Below are 23,626 nucleotides of genomic sequence, written 5' to 3'. Positions count from 1 at the left end.
GATTATGATGAGCACTGGTTGAATTATGATTGTGACGAAAATGATAGTGACGATGTTGGTGGGTAGGGTGGTAGAATGATTTATTTTTCTCGCCCTGATGATTCACAGGCAAACTATCCTCCGATTTTTCATTAATAACTTTAAATCAATTTTTAACTTTTGGACTCATATCAAATGTTTCAATCAAATTAACATGCACAGCCTTTTTTTGTTCCAATTTTCATAGAAAGCAGACAATTCCAAGCAGTATAGAAATTCTCAGCATAGACGAAAAATGTGAGTTCTCTGAAAAAGGCTTTCGGCTTTTTTAAATGAATTTTTCAAAACTTTATAAAAATATAATTCAAAGTTCAATCGATAGATGGTTTTTTACTAAGCCTGAAAGAAGTTGAAATTGTCTCAGATACTTTTCCAGCAGTGGTGGCACCAGGGGAGGGCTAGGGGGGCTACAGCCCCTCCGTCGGAAGCATCTAGCCCCCCTATCGGAGGAAATTTTAGGTTATTCTCGAAGCAAATTTGATAAAATAACGTATGAAAACTGCCTATTTTGGTCATTTTAGCCCCCCTGTCGGAAGCTCAAACCCCTCTGTCGGAAGATTTCTGGCGCCACCTGTTTTCCAGCGCTCCGAACACAATGTCAACTTTTTCTTAAACCGCAAACCTTGGATTTTTGGCGTCAGCTGAGATTAACCTAATTTTTGATACTTGCTATATTTTTTTGCTTATAATCTGCAGTCGATCTTCTCTCCTCTTCGTGTTTTTTATTTTTTGCATTGATAAGATGTTTTTACATACATGATTATGATTATGTTGAGATGGAACGCGAAAACGAGACTGGTTGGTAACAGTGGTTGTTGACCTTGTTTGAAAAATGGCGCTTGTCCGTGATTCCAATCAAAGTGTAGGTACTGTATATGTACGGAGAAAAGTTAAAGCTAACACGCTTTGAGTTTACTGCAATGTGAATGTTTTCACTTAATGAAGACCGCAGATCATGAGGAAAGGTAAAAATATGAGTTAAAACCCTAATGCGTATCTATATCGTCATATTGACAACCTTGTCTTCCTGAATAAACATTGAAGAGCGAAACGCTATCGGCATTCAGCAACCTTCATAAATCGGAATCTGCATAAGAAGCAGGGAGATTATATTCCCTATTAAAATGACGAGACAAGTTTGCAATTATTGCAGATTGCATGCAGTAAGGAAGTCAGATCATCCATGTTTCAGTGAAAAGACAATTGCTCAGTTTAACTTGTTTCTTTTGCCATGTTTCTTTTTTGGAAGTATTTGATGCTGTTCTCTAAAGTTTTAAGCCTTCGACTGGAAGTGACTTATTTAATTTTAATGCTATCAACTTGGAGGTTGGATCACAGGTTTTGCTCTGTAGAGTTCCAAACCAGGGTGCATTTCATGATGTTAAGATAAACTTTGGGGGTTCATATAGGTTTTTTTCGGCATTCGATGTGCAAACCAATAAAAAATGTTTTTACATTCGTAAAATTTGGCATATGTAAAACTAGAAGCAACGTACATGAAAAAGGATTTAGTCAAGACTCATAGAGACAACAGTTTTCTCTATTAGTCAGTTTTCTTTGTCTGGCATACAATATTATTTTTTCATCCAAGATTAATCTTTAGGTTATTGAATGGCAGTTGGAAAAATTAATGATAAGAGACATTAAATTGGCTGCTCTTTTTTGTTTTGAGTCAGCAAATCAAACTCAGGGGCAGCAACTGCCTGTCTCCAAATTGTAATTATTTTGCCACCTGTCTCCCAACTGCAAATTAGTTTGCCAATGTGTTAGTTTTCTTTCTCAACCTGCTCATGTTTCATGGCTGGGAGTGAGAAATATAATGAATCTGAAATATGGAGAATGCGCCAAGAAGCTTAATCCTAAACAATGTTATTCTTTACTCTGATTCTTCAAATATGTTTATTGTGTAAATATTTTTTGAACCAGGAAGAAGTCATGCTTCATTGAATAAGGCTATAGATGATCTTCTTGGAGGTGATGATGGTATGTTGATTTTGAGTAATCATTGCATTTTTCTGTCAGCCAATAGCTAATTCAGTCAGCCAGTTGGTTGGTTGTTTAGTCCTTATTCGATCAGTCCCCAGAAAATGTACAAAAATCCTAGGATATACTGTCACAATATAGCTGTTTATGGAAATCAAAAGTGAATGTAGGTAAAACTTAGGTTATGGTGTTCCCTAAAAATGGTAGGAGGCTTAATTCTAAATATAATGTAGAAGCCATCGATTTGGGAAGTGAATTCAAGTATCTTGGCATCAATATTAAAAGTAGCAGAAGATTTATAACCAATTGAATTAATTAAAAACAAATCAAACAAGGCTATGCGTTATATAATTTCCAGAGCAAGATAATTTAGTTTGCCTATAGATTTACAACTAAACTTTCTTAACTCGCTATAGAAGTGAGGGGTTTTGAAAATACAGCCATACTTGACCAGCTTGAGCTTCAATTCTTTAAATTGATCATGAATGTTTGAAAATCCACACCAAAATATGTGATCTATGGCAAACTTAAACAATCACCAATTTCTTTCACAATTAAGTCAAAATTAGTTGAATATTGGGGGGGGGGGGGAATAATTACCAGAAAGCAAGAAAAGATGCCTTTTAAACTGTACAACTTGTTTTATGAAAATTGGGAGAAAATCTGATGGATTGTTTCTGCAAAAATTTCATTGAGCATTTAGGTTCCTCCTTTATATGGGATACACACTTTGCATATAGTGCATTTAATTTGGCAATAATAAAAGATACTTGAAAAGAACAGTGCCTTCAACAATGGAATTGCAAAATGCAGGTTTCAAATAAGGATTTTGATGCGCATAAGAAAATAATTTGGAATAGAAAGCTATTTAAAAATTTTACCCTCATACCTCTCACAAGTACATTTGATCCTCTTCTCAGAGACGGGGGCTGTGGGGGGAGCTGAAAATGAACCTGGGAGGGGAGCTGAAGATCAAGTTTAGTGATATAGGAGGACCCACCATTGGTTGGGTCTCGCGCGAAAGAAAATTTTTGAAATTCAGCCTTCTAGAATGGCTAAAAATTCATCTCCCAGACTAAAATTTAACAAATTACTATAACCCTCAAAACAGAAAATTTGATGATCTTCAAAAAACTGCTTCTTGATTATTAAGACAAAATTGGGAGGGGCGGAGTCATGCTAAAACGTTAGTGACAGACGTTGAGGTAAGAAAGGAAGGGTGACCTTTGGTTCAAAATGCACATCGATGTGAATAGCAAGAAGCTGTTGTATTGATTGAGAAAATTTTAATTCCTGAATAAAAATGTGCATCTACTTTGTCTCGATTATTTTCAGTAGGCCATGTTAACACATCTACAATGCAAACATTGCAATAATGCAAAAGCTATCTACTGAAATGGTGCAAATAATAGACAATTAGATAAATTATACCCCAATAAGTTAGTGAATAGATCAAATAAAATCAAGCAGTATATTAACAGTTTGTTCTCCTTTTATTTCATATCTCTTTTTAAAAAATGATATAGAAAAGACGTTCAAAAACATTTTCTGAAAATCTCTGACAAAATCACACAATACAAGACGTCAGATTATAATTTGCATCTTTATTCCATTTTGTAACATTTTGTGTCAAAGCGGTATCGAATATGCTTTTTAGTCACCGGCTTTTTTCGCATAAGGGAAACATATGGTCACCGGTTTTCACAGGTTTCCAGAAAACAATAACCACCGGTTTCAATATTGGCGCATAGATAGCATACTCTAAATCTTCACTGTGAGTGGCGACTGATTTCTCCGATTTTGAATTCCTCGGGTACTTTTGGATAACAGATGAATTAGGAAGCTGGGAACTCTGTCGGAATCTTTCCAACAAGGGAGTGCTGTTGTTTGAGAGTTCAATTTGGTAGGTAAAAACTGTAGTCAGTCGGGGAGAGATGCAGCAATTGTTGCAATTAAAATTCTAGATAAAATTCGAGATTTACAGAGAAAAATAGTTCTCAGAATTTGACCGTTTTTTTTAAACCTGTTCAACCGGTCTGGATCCGCGCCTGGACAAATAACATTTCTATTGAAATGCCCAACATTTATAAATATTAAGGATATTTACATACTGAACTATTTATCAAAATATCAAATTTGATACTCTATTTACAAATAAAAATCCAAATAGGCTTCCTGAGAATACTGTTATTCCTTTTGTAAAAATTTTCTTTTTTTGCTAGATGTCTCTGCAATATCTCATCAAAAGCATGCCTCAAAAAGCACTTCAGGAGCCAAAGCAAGTATTAATTATATTGTTTTGTTACTTTCTTAGTGTGCTAACTTATCAATTTAGGCCAAGCCACTTGATTCTTCTGCAATATATAAGAATGCGGGAACTTAAATGCGGGTACTTAGAATGCAGGCATTCTTGTGCAAAAACGGGCACTGAAATGCTTAAGCAAAATTGGAGGCAATTTTACCCAAATATTTCTAACGATGACTTTTGGCACCCTTATCTCTTTCAACCACATATTGCAAATAACATGAAGGTTGCCTTTCTAAAAGACTCTACTGTAATTCCTTTCTTACAAAAATGCTTGATCTTTTACAGACAGCCTTATCTTCAATTTTAGAAATCAGGTGCATCGTCTAGTCCAAAGAAGACTCTTCTAACAGCTACGTATGATTCTATTTCCTGTTTAGCCCTTTGTCTTAACATCTTTTTCATTTGACTTTATTTATTGTGGTAAATCAAGTTTCAAAAGTGAATGGCTTCAAATGGTCATGCTCGAAAGATAAAAAATAATTTGAACTTTCTCTTTTCTTTCAAAGCTCTTCATCAAAGGATTTCTACAGTAGTTTGTCAGCGATTGCTGGTCATGATGTTATAGAAGATGGGAATGAAGAAGTAATGATTGTTAAATTTTTTTGTCTTTGGAAGATTTCTATGTCTACAGCTTGCAACTTTGAAAAAACCTGTCCTTCATAAAAGACGAAGGTGCCATGAAACCTCAATATGCAGCTAAATGATTGACAAGTAAATCATCTCATGAGTTGCTATCTAACAAACTTCAGAAGAGGTATGATTTGCACCCCCCCCCCTCTCCTTTCTAAGTTGATGGTCGCAAAGTAGTTCCCAGATGGAACAGTTTTATTTGGAGTTTGAACAGGAGCACTAAACTCTTCGACTGAAGTGAAGAAAAATGGGCAACGCTAGCTTTGCTCGCGATACGAATTAGGGTTCTTGTCCCTAGCTTTTTCTTTAGCATGGTTTTTTCTGTCACAGAAAAGGAGAGATCGGAAAAGTCTCGTTTGTGGGAATAAAGTTTATTGTTTTAGTGGCCTTTATGTTCGATTTCATTTAGAAGATATAAGATGTACTTATGGGGAGCAAAAGTTTCTAAGCAGTCGAGTTTTCTTTGCATCTTTTTAAGCCATAGCAAGCTTTTGACTTTATTTCTATCATGATTGCAAAGTGATTTTTATTCCAAGGATGTCGATGTGAACCCAGAAGATGCAGCACAAGTTGCAAAAGATCTGGCAGTAAGTCATTATGAAAACATTGGCGTTTAACAAGCTAGAAGAACTTTATTTTTAAATTATTGAAACGGATTTATAATGGGATTTAATCAAGATCAATTAGATAAAAATGAAGCTGTGAAACATTGTCTCAAATAAACGGTGGCCTGGCAGCATGATTGCAAATTGGCTAGTTAACCAAAGAGACCTAGTTAAGGATGCTGCAAAGATAATGTTTTTGTTTGACATGTATTTGCTCAAATTTACCAAAGGCAGGGAATGTTTCTACCATGATGCTGATCGCCATGACTGCACCATGCTCAAGTAGCATTCAAGTGTCACTTGATACTCGGAAAGTGATCCAGCCTTCTGTTTCCCGATTTGTGCTCTGTAACTTGTTGTTGCTGCAAATTGGGATTCTCAGTTTTTAGTTAATTCAAAGCTCAAGCTGCTTTTTTGTAAGCAAATACATGGTTTATTTTGAGCAAGCATTGTATAATGGGCTATGATAGAAAGAAGAGAGATGTCTTCTTCTCTAATATTTTTTTAAAAAGATTGCAAGCAAGTCTAGCTTTATTCCACGGTGAACATTTGAATAGTGACGTAATTTTAATTGATTCTGCAGGACATGGACGACTTAGAATCTGACCTTTTTGGGTCTTTTGGTGGAAAGAAGAGCAACCAGAAAAACAAAGGTTTGATATTTGGCGTTCTTCCATCTGTTCATTCCAGTGTTGACAAATGCAGTTCATGTTTGCTTGTTATTGTGCTGATATAATTTTACAGATCTGTGTGCATGGTTTTAAGGGTCGTTTAAGGATTCAGTTAGGATGCCTTGCAATATGGCCTGCTGTCAAAGCTTCTTGTGCTTTTGGGGGATTCATGTCAGATAAATGTAATCTTCGGTAAATGGCAGATGATAAAAGTCAACATACAGTCATTTTTTAATTTTATAAGTTGTTTCCTGAGCTGCTTTGACCCAAGGGTTTTTACGATCCTGCGCTGTTACGACCTGATGTTGTTACGACTTTATGCTACAGCCCCAAAGCTGTACCTAAAAATTGTTTTGCGACGCCAGACTGTTACGACCTTACGCTGTTATGATCCAGTGCTGTTACGATTCAATGTCGTAACGACGTTGCGCTGTTACGACCTAATGCTGTTACTATTCGATGTTGTAACGACCCATAACTTTACTGGCGCAATACTTTCCCAAAACTAATCTGCTCGACCCATTAGTATGGCATATGCGATCAAGTAATGCCTTAATTTCTATCATCTAGTCAGCAGGCGTAAAACATTAATCAATGCAACTTTTTTATTATTTTTGAGCTTTTTGGTTTTTTTAGGAAGTGTATCCCTGTTTTCTTCAAAGCAAAAGAAGAAAACGAACGAATTTGCAGGTAATTCGCTGTAGTATTTTTTTGGTTCGAGCATACTTTGATTACGTGTTAACGTCGAATCCCTATAGACACCGGTGTAAAGTAAGGATTTTCCAAAATAAACGAGAAATTCCAATTAACGCCGGATTTAAAAGCCGTTTACACAGCCGTAACAGCTGATCTTTTTATGGTTAGGCCTTCTGTGGAACCAGAAAGTGATACGTTTTTAACCCTTGAGTTTTTCGAATCTAGGCCTTTGCTCACGAAAAGATCTTTATCAGTGACGACAAGATTGGTTTTAATTGAAAGCATGTATGAGAAACACACATTTCACTTTGAAAGGGAATATTGAGAAATAAATTTCTGGTCCAAAACCTTTTTTAAAATGAACGTAAGCATGTAGTCGATTAAATACAGTAAAGCTGAAAATGCATCATACGTCATAATGGCGTTTCAAATGGACAGATGCAAGAATTTTTTTTATTGCCTAATGTGTCTCAAAGCTCTGTTAACCGAACAAAGAGCTGTATTTCATGCACAACTCGGTATAATGAAACATAATTCCAATATCTTGAAAGTTTATTTAGTGTCTTTCCCTTTAAAGCTATTGTAGTGTCATTGAGCTGCTTTTTATAAACGTGACAATCAAACTTCTGTCCAAATTTTTCTTCTTAGGCTTTGCGATGCATTTGATTAGCAGCATCTCCTAAACCCTGTTGCCATATGCATAGTTTTGAATAATACTGTCAAGTTTATTGTAAATTTTCTTCAAGATGGCCGTAAGCTGTTTCAAATAATCATGCATCTAACTTTGAAAGCGTTAATTTCTTGTTTGTAAATTTAGAAAAGTTTCATTTTTACACTTTACAGATACAACAAGCCTAAATTTTATATCTAGGGAAACACAATCAATATCATTTCAAAAGCAACAGGTTCTCCATTTTCTTTGACATGCAAAGGCGAGTGAAAAAGACAAATTGAAAAGAATTTTGTTTCAGACTTTGACGAAGATGATCCTTTGGCTGGCCTAGGCCTCTCAGATGAAGAAGACAATGTCAAAGTGAAATCCAAGAAGCCTGATCTATCGAGAAAGCTGTCCCAGACATCTAGCAAGGCAAAGGTTGATCCTAATCTAGGAGCCTCAAACTCACGTGATCCAGACACATCACCAGTCAGATGTGAGTGTTTAGAATGAAAACGTATTTATTTCCTTCGATCTCTATACCTCTTTTCCACATCTTTTTAATCAACTTTGACAGGCCTTCTAAAATAGATATGTCTAAACAATAAAGTAGAACCACATCCCAAAACTGAGGGTACGATCCCAAAGCGCAAGGAACAGATAAATACGTATCATAGATACTTTTGCAGTAATTTGTAAAGCCTACCATCTGTTAATGTGGAAATTAGGCTTTCAATGATGTTGAACTTTTTATTGAGCAGCGCTTACGATACTCTACTTTCTGCTTATTAATGTTCTTTATCGCTAGGGCAAAAACCTAAACGAATTAATCATTTCATTGAGCAACGTTCAATATACCCTAAAGCAACGCATTTTACGTTGAATTTTTTTGGTATCCTTCTTTTAATTAGCATCAAGTTTCGACAAAGAAGATCCCTTCCTTGCAACTGATCCTCGTCCACGTTCTGGCAGTGGGGGTGATAAAATGATGAGGCGATTGAACAGCTGGGATGATCCGTCAGTTGGAACTCAAAGCGAATCAGAAATCACTCCTCGTTCTAGATCGAACTCGGGAACACAGCAAAAGCACAGCAGAAAAGGATCCAAAAAGAAGAAGGTGAACCCCGTCGCTGACAAACCGAATGATGTGTTTTTGGAGAAACATCAAGGTAAGGGAATAACTGAAAGTGAAATGAAGAATTTTTTTAAACATCCTTTAAACAAAGTTTTCCCAGGGGGTAAGGTTTGAAATAGCTTGATTATTGAATGTTAGTGATGCGCAATCCTATAATGTGTTTCATGATTTCTCTAATTTATAGATTCGAAACCGAGTAAAATCTAAAACATTTTCATGAGGCAGAAGTTATATGATATATCGTGATTCCTAAAGCATCGTTGTAGCGTGATATGTCCAGATTCTTTTTGCTATTGTTTTTTGTTTAAGGGTCTGCAAGTTGATACAAAGGCTTTGTGTAATTGTTTTATTTGACGTTTACTTTTTAATTGACTTGGGCAAAGTCTTTTTTCGTAGTTTATTTTAGGACAGGAAGAAATTGATAAAACTATAAATAAACAATTAACAGTTGAATTTGATAAGCAATCAAGCAAACTTGGGAGGATTTGTATTTATCATCCCCTTTATGTGTTTCTTTGCGTTCCATACAAAGCTTTGCTTTAAATTAGCGTCCTTTTTGCAACAGAAGCGGGCCTTTCGCCAAGAGACCTTTTGCCAAGAGACCCCATTGATGCACCAGACACCAAACCTGATGTCGATTCTACTAGAATGCGTAAAAAGCCACCGAAAAAACCTGCTGTCAAGGATACTGACGATATATTTACTGACGATGACGACCTTCCCGGTAAAGTCTGTTAATTTTTTCCTTAAAATGTTTTGGTAATTAAAAGTTATTTACCAGTTGAAGTTCTCTTTTAGTCACTAAAATGCCGTACGCGAGTGAATTTTTGAATTCAAAACTTTCAAACTAAACCATAACTGTATTTCGATTAAGTTTTTGCATCCAAACGTTAGTGTGATGTCAATATCAGCGGATACAGGATCATGTGTAACAAGGGGAATGGTTTCTTGCTCGCTCCAGAATGGGAATCAAGGCGTATGATGAAAGCGGTTGGCCTCGGATAGAAGGATCGTGTGCTTATTTTCCCCCCTTTGATTGAGCCTCATTTTTGCTTGCGGTAGAAACTAATTTATCGATATGCACTTAATTTCGCTTTACCTTTTTTTGAATAGATCCAGAGGAATACAGGGACACCTCTCGTTGCGGTGTTTATATGTTTCAATTAACTTTAAATGTTAAAAACTGCAATGAGTTGAATTTGCTTGTATGTGAAAATTTTTAAATAGTTTTGAAAATGCATGCATTCCATTACTTGTTCAAAATGCATGCAATTTTAAGTTGTTAATACATTATAACCAAATTTAGCTCAATCGAAGCAACATTTTTTGTTCAAACGATTGAAGAAATAATTTCATGTCATGCTTTTGTTGGGAACACTTATTTTCTTACTTAATCATGTTTTGACAAAGTGAGCGTTTTTGCAGGGCTGAGTGGTGACGAAATCACCTTGCCAACAAAAAAAATAGCTGAAAAGCAAGCAGCAGAGGAGGAGCCTGTACGGAAGGCCACTTCTGCCTTAGACGATCTTCTCGGTGGAAAACCAAGGGGGATCGAGCAGAAGGGCAGGAAGCCAACGTTTCTGGAACAGATGATGTCAAAGCCTGGAGGAAAGGGACACAGTTCTGGTGCGTACTCTGCTTATTTTGAACATAGCTTCGGTAGAGCGTAGACGTGAATGAAACTCCATATCGTTGATTTTATCTTTAAATATATACAAAACGTGACTATATACAGCTATAACGTAAACGTAACTTGTTAGCCCATCATAAACTTGTAGCGTGACTTTATCGTAACTTCACTACTTCAAACAACTTAACCTTACAATATAGGGCGTGAATATATAACGTAAGAAGACTGGGACGAGTAGGAATCCCCCATGATGGCTTGGGCTGCGAAATATATTGACTTCACAACATACTCCCCCGATTGAGTTGCCTGCACTCAATTTACAATAATACATATTAATCAATCATTATTCATCAACAAAACGTAAGAACATTTTTTTTAAACAAGCTGAAACTGTAAGCATATACATATTGAAATATTTACATATTGTCTCTTCTAAGAAACTCTCCTAACTTTGCAGCTGCGCGCTTAGATCGCGTAATAGTTCTATCTGCTGGCTGCGCAGGCGCTATAGGTGCGTTGACTTGATTTGCTTCTGTGTTAGGTTCCTTACATGCAATTTCTAAAGGTACAAGTAATTTCAAGGGACGTCTGAATACTTTACCCTTACTCCTTTCACCTGCTATCTGGATCTTTGCTAATCTTACGCTTCCATCTGTACCTACAATCAACTCAAGAATTTTACATAATTTCCAAAAAGTGCGTTTTTTATCGTCATCCTTTAAAAGAACTATATCTCCAACCGATATGACTGGCTCTTCCCATTTGTCTTTCGGTCTATAGGCTTCCATAATACCTGTTAAATATTCCTTCTTCCACCTCTTCGTGAATTGTTGAAGTAGAGTCTTATGATACTTGGCTCGTTTTGACAGAACCTCGTATGTACTTAGCATTTCATAGTACCTGTCTTGGGGCAAAAGTGATAGATTTCTTCCATTAATTAATTGACACGGTGTCAATGGATATGAAATACCGTCAGTGTCATCATATACATAAGTAATTGGCCTAGAGTTGATTACTGCTTCGACCTCTATCAAGATGGTATTTAATTCTATTTGCGTTAGGTATGACCGACCTATTACCTTTTTTAGACAACGTTTTACGCTCCTTATTAACCTTTCCCAAGCACCTCCTTGCCATGGGCTTCTATCAACTATGAATTGCCACTTAACTCCTTTCTTTTCAAGGCTTTCACCTAACCTAGGGGAACGCAAAAGATGTTTTACATCCTTTGAAGCTGACTTAAAGGTCTTGGCGTTGTCACTTACCAATAGAGACGGTAAACCTCTACGTGCTGCGAATCTTCGAAACGCTCGTAAAAATGACTCGACATTGAGTGATTCTACAAGTTCTAAATGAACTGCTCTTGTCGACATACAAGTAAAAAGACAGACATAAAACTTCTCTTCTCCATCATTGTTACCTTTACTTGCAACTGTCAATGGACCTGCAAAATCTAGCCCTGTATTTGCAAATGGGGGCTGATCATCGACCCTCATTCGTGGCAAGTCTGGACAAAATACAGTAGAATATGGCAAACCTTCTAATTTCCTACATGTGATACATTTGCGTACAATACTTTTTACTAATTCCCTTGCACGAGGAATCCAATACTTTTGTCGTAAAAGATTTAACGTTTCCCTTATTCCATCGTGCATGACTTTTTCGTGGCAATAGAGAACAAGCAATTTGGAAACCTGACGAAACTTCGGTAATAAGATTGGTCTTATGCTTGACTCTATGACGGATGCATTTTTTATACGACTTTGACACCTCAAAATGCCCTTTTCGTCTACGAAGAGCTGAAATTGCGAAACGTACAAAGGGGGTTTTTTGTCCCCTTTTGATTGTAAATAATCAATTTCCTTACAAAAGAATTCACCTTGAATTGAGCGTATAAGAACATTTTCTGCGTTAGAAAATTCTTCTATATTTATCTGATTTTCTCGTTGACAAGTATTGTTTTTTAACGATGCGCGTAAATTATGTATAAAACGAAGTACCCATGCTAATATACGGACACATTTTTGGTAAGAACCAAACCTTTCAAAATCTACAACGTTGCCAACTTTGGCGTTTTCCTTAGTTGCTATAGCATGCGTGATATTGGGGCTACATTTTACTCTTTCCTCTAAAGCGGAACCGGATTCGAAAATATCTTCTTGCTTAGGCCATTTTGTGGGTGGCTGTTTTAGAAACCCTGGACCCTCCCACCAAAAAAGATTTTGCTCTAACTTGCGACCAAATATACCCCTTGACGGTAAATCAGCTGGGTTTTGAGATCCCGGGCAATAAAACCATTCATCGCGGCTTGAAGTTCGTAAAATATCCGACACGCGATGGCGTACAAATTGCTTCCAAACCTTATTCTTCTTTATCCAGCAAAGAGTGCAAACCGAATCTACCCAATAAAATACTTTGATAGGCGTGCCGTGAAGCTCCTCCCCAAGAGTACCTTTTACTGTGCTGATTAATTTTGCGAGTAACTGTGCCCCTAAAAGCTCTAAACGTGGAATGCTTTGTTTTGTTAGAGGACAAACCCTGGCCTTGGCAGTGACAAACTTGATGCTTACCTCCCCCGTATCGTACACAATGCGGAGATAAACAATTCCAGCGTAAGCAGTCTCGCTGGCATCTGAAAACCCATGTATTTCGACTTGGCTTACTATTTTACCTGGGTCAAAAAAACATCTTGGCATGCGAATCCCGTCTAAACGACTTATTTCCGAAATGAAACGATCATATTTTTCCCTTGCTTCTCCTGTAAGCTCTTCATCCCACCCCCATTTGTCTACGCAAAGTTCCTGAAAGAGCACTTTCAAATTGATGGTATACACACTAAGACAACCGATCGGGTCAAAAATCTTGGCTGCTAACTTTAAAAGAGAGCGCTTTGTGGGCTTAAGTGTTTTTGCTAGTTCTATAATGGACCCCAGATCAAAAAACAGTTCATCCTTTTTACTTTCCCAATTTACTCCAAGGACCTTGTTATTATTTTCTCTTTCAGGTGGGCCTATTGTTTGCTGAGCGAAGGATTGATCATCTTGTATGATCTCCTTCGCATTATCACCATTGGATACGTTACCTGCTTCCACCTTTTTGATTTCATGTAACAAAGCTGTGTCATTAGTTTTAAATTTGCGAAGGTTAAACCCACCTTCGGACAAAGTCTCCCGTGACTTATGGAAAATCTCTAACGCCTCATCAATAGAATTTGTGCTACATGATAAGTCATCAGCATAAAGCCGATCTAACACTTTAACAACACGAGGAAATCGATTAGCATATTGAGCAATGTGTTTCTTAATTGTGGCTCCCAGTATAGATGGCGATGGTCTTAAACCAAACACTAGTCTACAATACTTATACTGAATAACCGTTGGATTCGGCTTACTAATGTCGTCATACCACAAAAAACGTAAAGCATCCCGGTCTTTTTCATCAATTTCAATCTGAAGGAATGCCTTTTCAATATCAGCTATTATAGCAATGGCATGTGAGCGGAAACGTAATAACGTATCGAATAATGGCGGCATGTAATTATCACCAAGTTCTAAACATTCATTAAGAGATAAAGCTTCCTTGTGCGATTTCGCACTTCCATCAAAAACAACCCGAAGTTTTGTTGTTTCACGATCTCGTCGAATTACACCATGGTGACTCATAAAATGAGGATTACCCTGATTCTCCTCCTCCACAGGGACTTGTTCAATTATTCCGTTGTTTAATTGCTCTTTGAAAATGTTATCATATTCAGATAATAATTCAGGGTTTCCTTTTAACCGGCAAAGCAAAGATTTTAAGCGATTTAATGCCAAGTTACAATCATCATTAAGGCAAGATATATCAACCTTCCAAGGAAGGCTTACCTGGTACCTTTTACCATTAAAGGTGATTTCAAATTGCTCGTCTTGTTTGTTTTCATTTGTGGGTTCACTCCCCTTGTCAATCCCGGATGATTCTTGTTTCCAAAACTCGCGAAGCGTTTGTGTTATTTCCTCATTTTTTTCGACAGGCCTTCCAACTGACGTATCTAAAATCAAATTAGAAGTCACTTTAGAATAGGTTTTAGGCTCCAAGGATCCTGGTACTTTTCCCGAAAGTAGCCATCCTAATTTGCTACTTACTGCTATTGGCCCTGATGTACCTCTAATAACATCACCAATGATTACATCATACAAATAATCATTACCAATAAGCAAATCAATGCGCCTATTTTGCTCGCTTAGCTTCTTGTCCGCTAGATTAAGGCCTATCAAATGCTGATACTTGCTTACGTCTATGCGCGTATTTATAGGCGAACAAATAGACTGATAGCTTATTGCGCTTATCAAAATTGGCGTCTCATCTATTCCTGTCTCTAACATTAACTTAACGACGTCACATTTCTTGCGTACTGATTTCTCAGTTCCAAATGTGTTCAAATTTAAGTTTTCCTGTCTTTCGACTTCCAGATTTAGTTTTCGTCTGACTTCTTCAGAGATGTAGCTTCGTTGGCTCCCACTATCGAAGAAAACATTGATTTTCATCCTCTGATCCTTGTCTGCCCCATAAACATACGCAGTGGCCGTCTGCAGCAAAACTTCTTGTTTTCCTGTAACACTGGTAGTTACTTTTGTTTCTTCCTCCGTTTGTTTTGCTCCTTTGTAGCAAATTGACTCGTGGTGAAAATTTCTGCCACATTTTTTGCAATTTCGATTTTCCCGACACTTTTTTGTCATGTGTCCAGATTTTAAGCAGGAAAAACATCGTTTGGTCTCCAATAGGATCTTCTTTCTACCCGTTATTTCCTGGACTTCTTTGCAGCTTGACGGAGAGTGTGCATGCCCACAATAAACACAATCTTGCACTTTTTCGTCTTTCGTCAAAAATGTCTTCGTAGTGCCTTGTGGTGATTTTGGTCCATATCCTGAAGTTTTGTCAAATTTCCTTTCGACGGGCTTGATGTTATCGCTCAGTTCCCTGGCTTCAATTTCCTTTTTGACGATCTCCAATATTTCTTTTATCGGCCAAACTTCCTCGGTCGTCTTTCTGGCGACATGCAATGTAATTTCTCGCGGCATTCTTGCCATAAGGATTGGTACTAATAAACTGCCATAACTTGCAGAACTCATACCAAGGGCTTCAAGCCCCCTTACGTGTACATTTATGCTGTCGTAAATGAAGCGCAATTGCTTCACGTTTTCGTTTGGGCAGTTTTGTAGCCCAAGGAGAGCCTGCATATGCGTCGAGATTATTTGTTGTTTGTTGCCAAACCTTGCCTTCAAAATTTCCATTGCATTTAAATAATTTTGTTCCGTCAGTTCGAGTCCTGATACTGCACGGTATGCTGGACCCTCCAACAAATTCACCAAGTAGTTGAGCTTATCAACTGCAGTTATGCTTTCGTTTTTATCTATGGCATTCTCGAAACTCTGCCAAAAGGACATGAAACGTGTTATATCTCCGTTAAATCGTGGGAGCGTTATTTTTGGCAGACGAATGGCAACAGAACCCATGGTAACCCCGCTTGTATTGAGACCATGTTCGTTGTTTGTTGCTTGTTCAACGTTTTCAGCTTCTCTGGAAGGCGTTGACGTAATAATTTGTGTCGTTCCACTCCCAACTCCGAATGCATTGGTCTGAGCGTAACGACCGTCTTTAAAAGCTTGAATTCTTCCCAGAATTTCATCGATTCTGAAATTCAGCTCCGTCGTTTCATCGATTTCTTTTTCGATATTAACGTCTGGACATAATTCCAGTATCTTTTCGTTTAGTCCGTTCACATACGTTTGCTTTTCTCGAAGAGATTTTTGTATCGTTTCTAAACGAATCACCTTCTCGACTTGTTCTCCATTTTCATTAATTAGTTCTTCAAGGAGAGCCGTGGCTTGTCGTTCAAGCTTCGTAATGGAGGTTCTATTTCCTCCTCGTATTGCTAACAATTTCTTTAATTGTCCACTGTTACCTTCTGTATCAGTGGCCATGATTTCGTCGTATTCCATGCCCCACGTTGGGCGCCATTATATTTTGAACATAGCTTCGGTAGAGCGTAGACGTGAATGAAACTCCATATCGTTGATTTTATCTTTAAATATATACAAAACGTGACTATAAACAGCTATAACGTAAACGTAACTTGTTAGCCCATCATAAACTTGTAGCGTGACTTTATCGTAACTTCACTACTTCAAACAACTTAACCTTACAATATAGGGCGTGAATATATAACGTAAGAAGACTGGGACGAGTAGGAATCCCCCATGATGGCTTGGGCTGCGAAATATATTGACTTCACAACACTGCTTATCTATGACCAAAAAGGCCGGCTGTCGAAATCTTCACAACTTTTTTTACTGTTATTTTTAAAATTCAAACCTTGTTTTAGGACATCAAGGCTTTTATTATTGTTTTTAAAAATTCGCAGCTAAAGTGAAGGTTTTTGGTTGGTATAGAAAGGCCTTATATCGTTTAGATCACTTTCAATAGTAGACTATACTATCTCGATTGGAAATTGTTTGGTTTTGATATCTGGCTAAAGCCATTGTTTTTTCCCAAAAATTCGAAGAATTTGAAAGGTTATTGAAACTTTTCATAATTTGTTCGTCATAAGGTCTACAGGTGCATTTGCATCTTTTCGATGTGTTTTCATTCTTTTTTAACTTTATTCCTAATTGCTTTCTAATTTTAGCTAGAAAAAAGGAAGAATTTGATAAGAGGAGGGGCAGTGCTCTCTGGGGGTCTATTGATTAGCAAAATCGCTTTATTGTGAACCCCTTTAATCTAATGTTGAGGATCTACTGGAAAATATGATAATGAAATCATAGAAATAATTGTTTATTGAAGAAACAGCGTTCTAAAAGATATATCCGTTGAAAGTAGAAAGAGATTTTTCAGTATTTTAAAAGAGTACCACAAATGACACTTTTCTTGTGTACAGACGAAATCAAGGGTACAATCTCTTTTTGGCCCCCTTAGTTTCTTCTTGTTAGTTTCTAATGGGTGTGATTTTTTTGGAAATAACTCTTTTTTCAAACACTTTTTCAATACTTCTTCACAGGAATTAGCGGATTCCCCAGCAGTTTATATATTTCTTTAGTAATTTTGCTAGCTACGTTTGATGTTTTACTGTTACATTGTCCTCCTTCTCATGCTCGAAACAGATCTCCCGATAGAAACTGAAAGCCCCATCACCAGTCCAAGAGAAAAGGAAGTCAACTTTGGAGGCTACAGTCCTTCTGTAGGTGTCACAAGACCGACAACCGCGCCAAATAAAAGAAGTGTCCGCTTTGCAGATGAGCTTGGTTTTGATGAGCTGGATTTCTCTTTTTCTGAAAGTAGGCCGTCTTCTGCACCGGATGGTGGGCGAGCAAAGAGAGCTGCGACTAAGTCAAGAGACATTTCAGCTGGATCCTCCTTTGAGGATGAAAATACAGATATATCTTTGGAATTGAGCTCTAGTGATTTTAGAAAAACAACAACAAAACAAGGCAAGAAAATAAACATTGCTAAAAGCAACGAGCCAATGAATTCAGGTATAAGTTTTGTATTGAGAGCTTGAAGCTGCATTCATTTTTTACTCTTTGATACGGTTTCTATTTTCTACACAATGTTTTTAAAGAAGCTTAACGGTTTTTCGTTCTAACGGTTTTTCGTTCCAACCGTTTTTTTTGTTATACAGTCTCTTATGAAGTCGTATCGCTGCTACTTGCAAATTCTATCACCAATGCCCGATAGAAAAGTTAGTATCTAGCTCTAACGCCTCCATTTCATGTTGTCATCATGATAATCTGAATATATTTGGCATTTTAAATATGGTGTTCCCGTTTCTTTTCTAAACCTAAGTTGCTGCTAAAGGGTTTGAAAATATCTGATGAATTTTGGGGCTCTCCAGTAAAAAAACTATGTGATTAGGCCGATTTTGTATTAATTCAAACCTTAAATAATAGATTAGAAATTGCTAAAGGATTTTTTGTTATTTACTTTTGAAATTATCAGGCCCACAAGACAGTAAAGCTGGAGATGAATGGCTTAGACTTGAGGAAGACAAGGAGGCAAAACAAAGTAGTGATGGTAAAAAAACAAACCCAGGAAAAACGAGCCCAAGGAGATCGTTACAAGCGTCTAGAAGAAATAAGCAAGGTACTGTTTTTCTACATGGTCAGATATTCCATTCGAAATCAGAATCATTAGATTGATGATACCAAGCTTAAATAAGTACAAGTGCCACTGTTGAGCAGCTTTTGAAAATGCATGCCTTGTTTCACGTTTATATTGCCTTGTTTCTTGGGTTATGCAACTTTGCGCAAGCATTCCTGAACATTTGCAAGGTACCACTTCCTTTTTCAAATGCGTGACCACTTGAGAAGCAGCTCAGCATACACTCTTTTTTTTATAAGAACAATTTTATAAGAACACGAGCCTCAAAACTGGTCAAAAATTTAGAACAAATTAAGAACAAGCTGAGGCTGAGCTTTTGCAAAATGCAATTTTGAACAGAATTTTTTTTCAAAATCGAGGATTTTTAGCGATGTATGGGTGCTTTTTCGGTAAATATTCAAATTTGTCAGCAAATTAAGGCTGTCTCACTCACTTTGTTGGCAAATGAGGCCTGAACACCTCCTTAGAGCGAAAAAGCTAGCAATAGCACTGCTTACACCCTCTCTATTTAAGAACAAATCAAGAACAATTCAGCCTCAGATTTTTGAAAAAATTAAGAACATTCAGCCTGAACTTAAATTTACTGGTTCTTATAAAAAAAAGAGTGTAGTTGAACTAACATGTGACTGGAACTGTTTGCTGGATCGTTGATTTGTCGGTTTGCCATTGCCTTAGTACCTCCGACAAAGTTGAAACCAGCTTTTAATCAGCCAAATATTCAACTGGTAAACTTTAGTTAGGGTAAGCTACTCATTTCGTAAGTATTCCGCCGTCGATTAACGTATGCATGCGAACTCCTTCTTTCAAAGCATTTGATGACTTAATTTAGGGGAACCCGCCTCCCTCCTTTTCTCCCTGTTTTTCGCTGTGGAAAAATGTCGACAATCCTTATTCAATTGTCTGCAATAGCAAAGTTTGTGTCTTAGTGACTCTCTCGTTATATAACTGCTGCACATGTCAACGGCTTGCTATATTTTAGCAACCCTACGAAAAATGGTCTCAATCAGCGAACTTTTATGTTAAAGGCAGTCTGTCCCCTCAATGATTGGCTTATATGAACTACTGGTCTTCCCGTCACAACTGACTACGCTGCTCACTTTTGCTGGCCTAGCTGCAGTAGTAAGCTATTGAAAATGGCAATAAGATTTATTTATTGGAACTAAATGATGGTAATGGAAGCATTTCTTTTCGCTGTTGACACTTCAGTCGCAAAAACCGAACAGGGAACCAAATTTTTCTATCCACAGCTTCACTTCAACGGGAACTCAGTCATTTGATTCTGGGGCTGGAATCAAAGTTGTCTCTGTCAGATTCCCTTTGAAGGTTACCTTCAAAAGGGCAATGTTTTTATACCTTTATCGTAGACAAATTTCTATCGTAAATGTATTCACACTATTTAAGGTCTGTAATAGCTTAGGCCATAGCTCAGTTAATATTTGTGTTTCAATTTCACCATGTGAGATTTTTCCGTGCTTTAAATTCTTCGATCTAACGTGTGACACGAAACCGACTTTATTTTATTTTCGATTCAATGCTTGCATGTTTTTCGAAATCATCTTCCAGATTTTGCGCCAGCCAAGGAAGATGATTTGCAAGGACAAGAAATACTTGGTTCTACAAAGTTAGCAGCAGAGAAGGCAAACCGGGCTGAAACTATTGAACCGGCTGGCAAAATAGAAGACCAGGTCAAACCAACCCTTACCAAACAGACGTCCAAAGATGATTGGCTTGGACTTGGTGATGAAGACATGACCGAAAACATTCTCACCAAAAGCAAACCAAAACCTACAAAAGGTTGTTTTTGATTTCAATTATGCTAAAGCTTGACTTCCATAAAACTTTGTAATTCTAATGTGACATTCCGCTATAGAGATAGAGAAGGAAAACAGATTTATGAGGGGGGGGGGGGGGGATGAATTTCCTTTGTCTGAGGTTTGCTCAAAAGCCCTTGTTATGTAATATGCCAGCATCGTATAAAAGCTGGACAATGCCCCGAAGGTAAATGGAAATTAACATCTATGTGTCATAAGTAGATATCAAGATACTATGGCGTACTCCTAATCAATAGCACTTGCAAATTTGGAAATAACAACTAATTGTACAAAATATATATTGTAAAGATATTTTTAGAGTAATTTGGAAAATATCCCTCGAGTCTCTTTTCCCCGTGGCAATGCGATTGGATCTTAAATGATTTAGGGAGAGTAACGTTTTTACTGGTTCCTTTGTTTCAGAAAAGGCCAAGTTAGAAAACAAACTCCTTTTATTACAAATCAGGATTTCTGTTTATATTAAGACAGAATCCAAAATGCCTAATAAAAAAGCAACCTTCTTTGCCTGGACAATTCGTGATATGAATATGTTAAAATTTTTCTTGAGCATGTTCAACTTAAAAAGGAAGTAGCTTTGATGAGTTTGCTAATTAGTTTATGAAAATGAGGAATGGCAAAGGGCCAAGAACAGATCCTTGAGGAACACCATATGAGATATTACATGTAGAAGAGAAATGCCTATTTACTGAAACATATTGTTTCAGTCATTCAAATATGGCCTGAACCAATCTAAGGCAGTTTCTCTAATTCCAAGGCCTTCCATTTCATGAAGAAAAATATTAACAGTTAACAGATTCTGGTTAACAGTTTCAAAGGCTTTTTGAAGGTCAATGAATATTCCACAGCCAAATTTACCAGTAGTAATAATTCCTCTATGAAAATGCTTTTTAGCTATGAGAAACCCATCAAATTGCATGATTTTGCCTTGTTTTGCTGCATATATTCACCTTTAAATTTGTTTACATCATTCTGATTTCGACACCCCCTGTCAACAGGACATAGACTTAGCGAGTACGAACTGGAAACTACCAGGCCCTTGTTTTTGTCTGATTGACTTCATCACGGCGTAGTTTTAATAAAACGCCTGTTTGAAATGGATTTTTAAAATTTTGTAGAAACACCGATAGCAAGTAAGCAGTCTACAGATACCGCCAAGGTCCCTGAAGATGAGTAAGTATTATAATTGTTCGATTTCCTTTTATTGACGAAAAGCTATACCTCATCCTAGACAGAAGGTCGCTGACTTTTTAGATCAAACATATTTACGTATACGCCCTTATTTACATAAATTATCTCCAATCCTGCCACGTTTCTCAGGTATTTGTCAGTGGCAAATCCTCCTCTTGTCAATTTTCTCACTTCCCTCTTCAAAGTTTAGAGCTCCTTTAAGTTGTAATTTTAAGCTATACACAGTTCGTGGATGGTGCTAGCCCTAGTTCAGTTAAGAGGTGCTAGCCCTGAATCTGAAAGTCTATTCGCCAATATCAAAAAAAATTTTGACAACTCACCGCTTTTGATAAAGTAAAATTTTGGTGAATGTTTCTGCGTTTCAAAGTTTAGAAAAAAACCAATATGGAAATCGATGTCCATGCTGGCCAGCTCTAGTTTGCAAGAACAGCGTTCAGAATACAGTTTGAATCGAAAACACAATTTTCTGTTTGTAACCTTGAGGGGTTTTGTGAATTTTTTCTACTTCTTGCTCATTAATTCATTAATTTGATTAATTTATGTTCATTGTATTAATTTAATCAATTAATTTATCCGACCTTTCAGACTTTTCCCTTGGGAGACTCCAGGCCGTTCTGGACGGCAAAGAAGGGCAAACTTCAGCAGAAGGCAAAGTGAACAAAATACTGCTAGAGAAGAGGCCTCTAGTTTAGCAGCTGGAACGAAGGAAAAGGCTTCAAACATCTCTATAGAAGAAAGCATAAAAGAACCAACTTCCCATTCTACACCTTTAGATTCTAAGAAGACTTCGGCCCAAGCTGTTCTCATTGAAAGCAACAAGGACAAATTCAATTCATTGAACAACGTGTGTATCAAATTTTTCTTGACTATTTGAGGGTTTTAATGGAGGTACTTGAAAAAGGGCCAAGTATGTGCTAGGTGATATTATTCCAAAAAATGAGACAAGATCAGTTTTTTTGTCCAGTAAGAGCCGGAGCCGATGCACTTAGAGAGTACAAATTGCATGTGAAAGTATGAAACGCCAGGTGCATGAATGCATGGTAGTAGATTTTAAGGGGCGGAATATAGAAAAGGTAAATTACATCAGAAGGAAAGAAGGGCTCTGAAATCAGTTACAGCAATGAAAATAGGGGCAGAAAAAATTATTGTGATACATTTTAAACTTTATTTCACATGTCTTTGAAAGTGAATTCATTCACGCTTTAAATGAGCAATGCAAGGAAAACCTAATAATTGAACAAATGTCTACTCATTTTGTCATACCGAATTTAGTTCATATGCACACGATCAAGTGTGTTGAAGTTACAAATACTTTTGATGATATATGTTGTTCGCAGCCATAAATAAGACATTTTAGCTTCAATAATCTGCCTTGACTGATCACATGCGGTGAATTAGGTGCGAGCTCTAGTTCTATATCTACTTCTTACCGACAGAATATTTGCCTCTAGAACCGGCAGCCGGTCATTTACACCTGAGGCAATGTCATCGTGATGCTTCTTTGAATCGTTTTCCTTAAGTTTTCCAAATCCATCTCTGTTTCAGCAACCTCCTTCGTATGAGCAACATACAACGCAACAACAAGCTAATCAACAGATCGAATATTCTGCTCCTCCCCAACAGTCGGAAATTACTCATAATAGGACGCCATATTCGCAGATTGAACAGCCGAACCAGGGAATGAGCCGGTCACTAGCAACCTCAAATCAACAATTAGCTGCACAAATGGATAATGGTTTGTTTTCAGTCTTTTAAACTAACCTTGCCAAGAAGGTTTTCCTTTTTTTCAACATTAGGAAAAAAAAGGTTTTTTGTAAAAATGTATCAAAAAATGTTTTTTCGATCTGGTATAATGTGGAAAAGTTCTTTGCATCCTTCAAAATTTTGTTGTTGTATCATTATTCATTTTGAAATCTTTTTTAAGATACCTTAAAAAATATCAGAAGTTTAAGGGCTCTTCCCTAATGGCAAATTGCCCCAGATCCCGAGCAGAAAGGGGCCCCAAATATTATAACAAAGCTCCTAGCAATAGCAACAGCAATAAGAATAACAGTTTTAATGACGCCATCGTGTGCCCCATCTCAATTTTTGCCCCAAGCCCCAGAAAAGCTTTTGGTA

The 23,626-nt window shown here is 37.1% G+C and overlaps 1 protein-coding gene across 2 annotated transcripts in view; it reads left to right on the top strand.

Moving 5' to 3' along the window:
• Positions 1-640: 640 nt before the first annotated feature.
• Positions 641-23,626, top strand: part of LOC135691830 (uncharacterized) — a 42,224-nt gene continuing 19,238 nt past the window's right edge. Inside the window, exons 1-18 of one of the 2 annotated variants that reach the window (XM_065209806.2) lie at positions 641-1,004; positions 1,966-2,022; positions 4,245-4,300; positions 4,638-4,684; positions 4,837-4,912; positions 5,497-5,547; positions 6,149-6,218; positions 6,873-6,926; positions 7,904-8,083; positions 8,499-8,756; positions 9,288-9,446; positions 10,148-10,348; positions 17,492-17,863; positions 18,327-18,470; positions 20,052-20,282; positions 21,436-21,490; positions 22,094-22,352; positions 23,054-23,243. In XM_065209806.2, the coding sequence (XP_065065878.2) occupies positions 995-1,004; positions 1,966-2,022; positions 4,245-4,300; positions 4,638-4,684; positions 4,837-4,912; positions 5,497-5,547; positions 6,149-6,218; positions 6,873-6,926; positions 7,904-8,083; positions 8,499-8,756; positions 9,288-9,446; positions 10,148-10,348; positions 17,492-17,863; positions 18,327-18,470; positions 20,052-20,282; positions 21,436-21,490; positions 22,094-22,352; positions 23,054-23,243 (2,470 nt within the window). In that variant the 5' untranslated portion in view covers positions 641-994. The remainder of the gene's footprint in view (positions 1,005-1,965; positions 2,023-4,244; positions 4,301-4,637; positions 4,685-4,836; positions 4,913-5,496; positions 5,548-6,148; positions 6,219-6,872; positions 6,927-7,903; positions 8,084-8,498; positions 8,757-9,287; positions 9,447-10,147; positions 10,349-17,491; positions 17,864-18,326; positions 18,471-20,051; positions 20,283-21,435; positions 21,491-22,093; positions 22,353-23,053; positions 23,244-23,626) is intronic. The other variant, XM_065209807.2, reaches the window with a different exon arrangement.

Source organism: Rhopilema esculentum, chromosome 13 (assembly GCF_057945365.1).
Source record: "Rhopilema esculentum isolate cy_ngs chromosome 13, ASM5794536v1, whole genome shotgun sequence".
In the NCBI taxonomy this organism is placed as follows: domain Eukaryota; kingdom Metazoa; phylum Cnidaria; class Scyphozoa; order Rhizostomeae; family Rhizostomatidae; genus Rhopilema; species Rhopilema esculentum.
The sequence above is the reverse complement of the archived record's forward strand: the minus strand, read 5'-3'. Positions and strand labels throughout refer to the sequence as shown.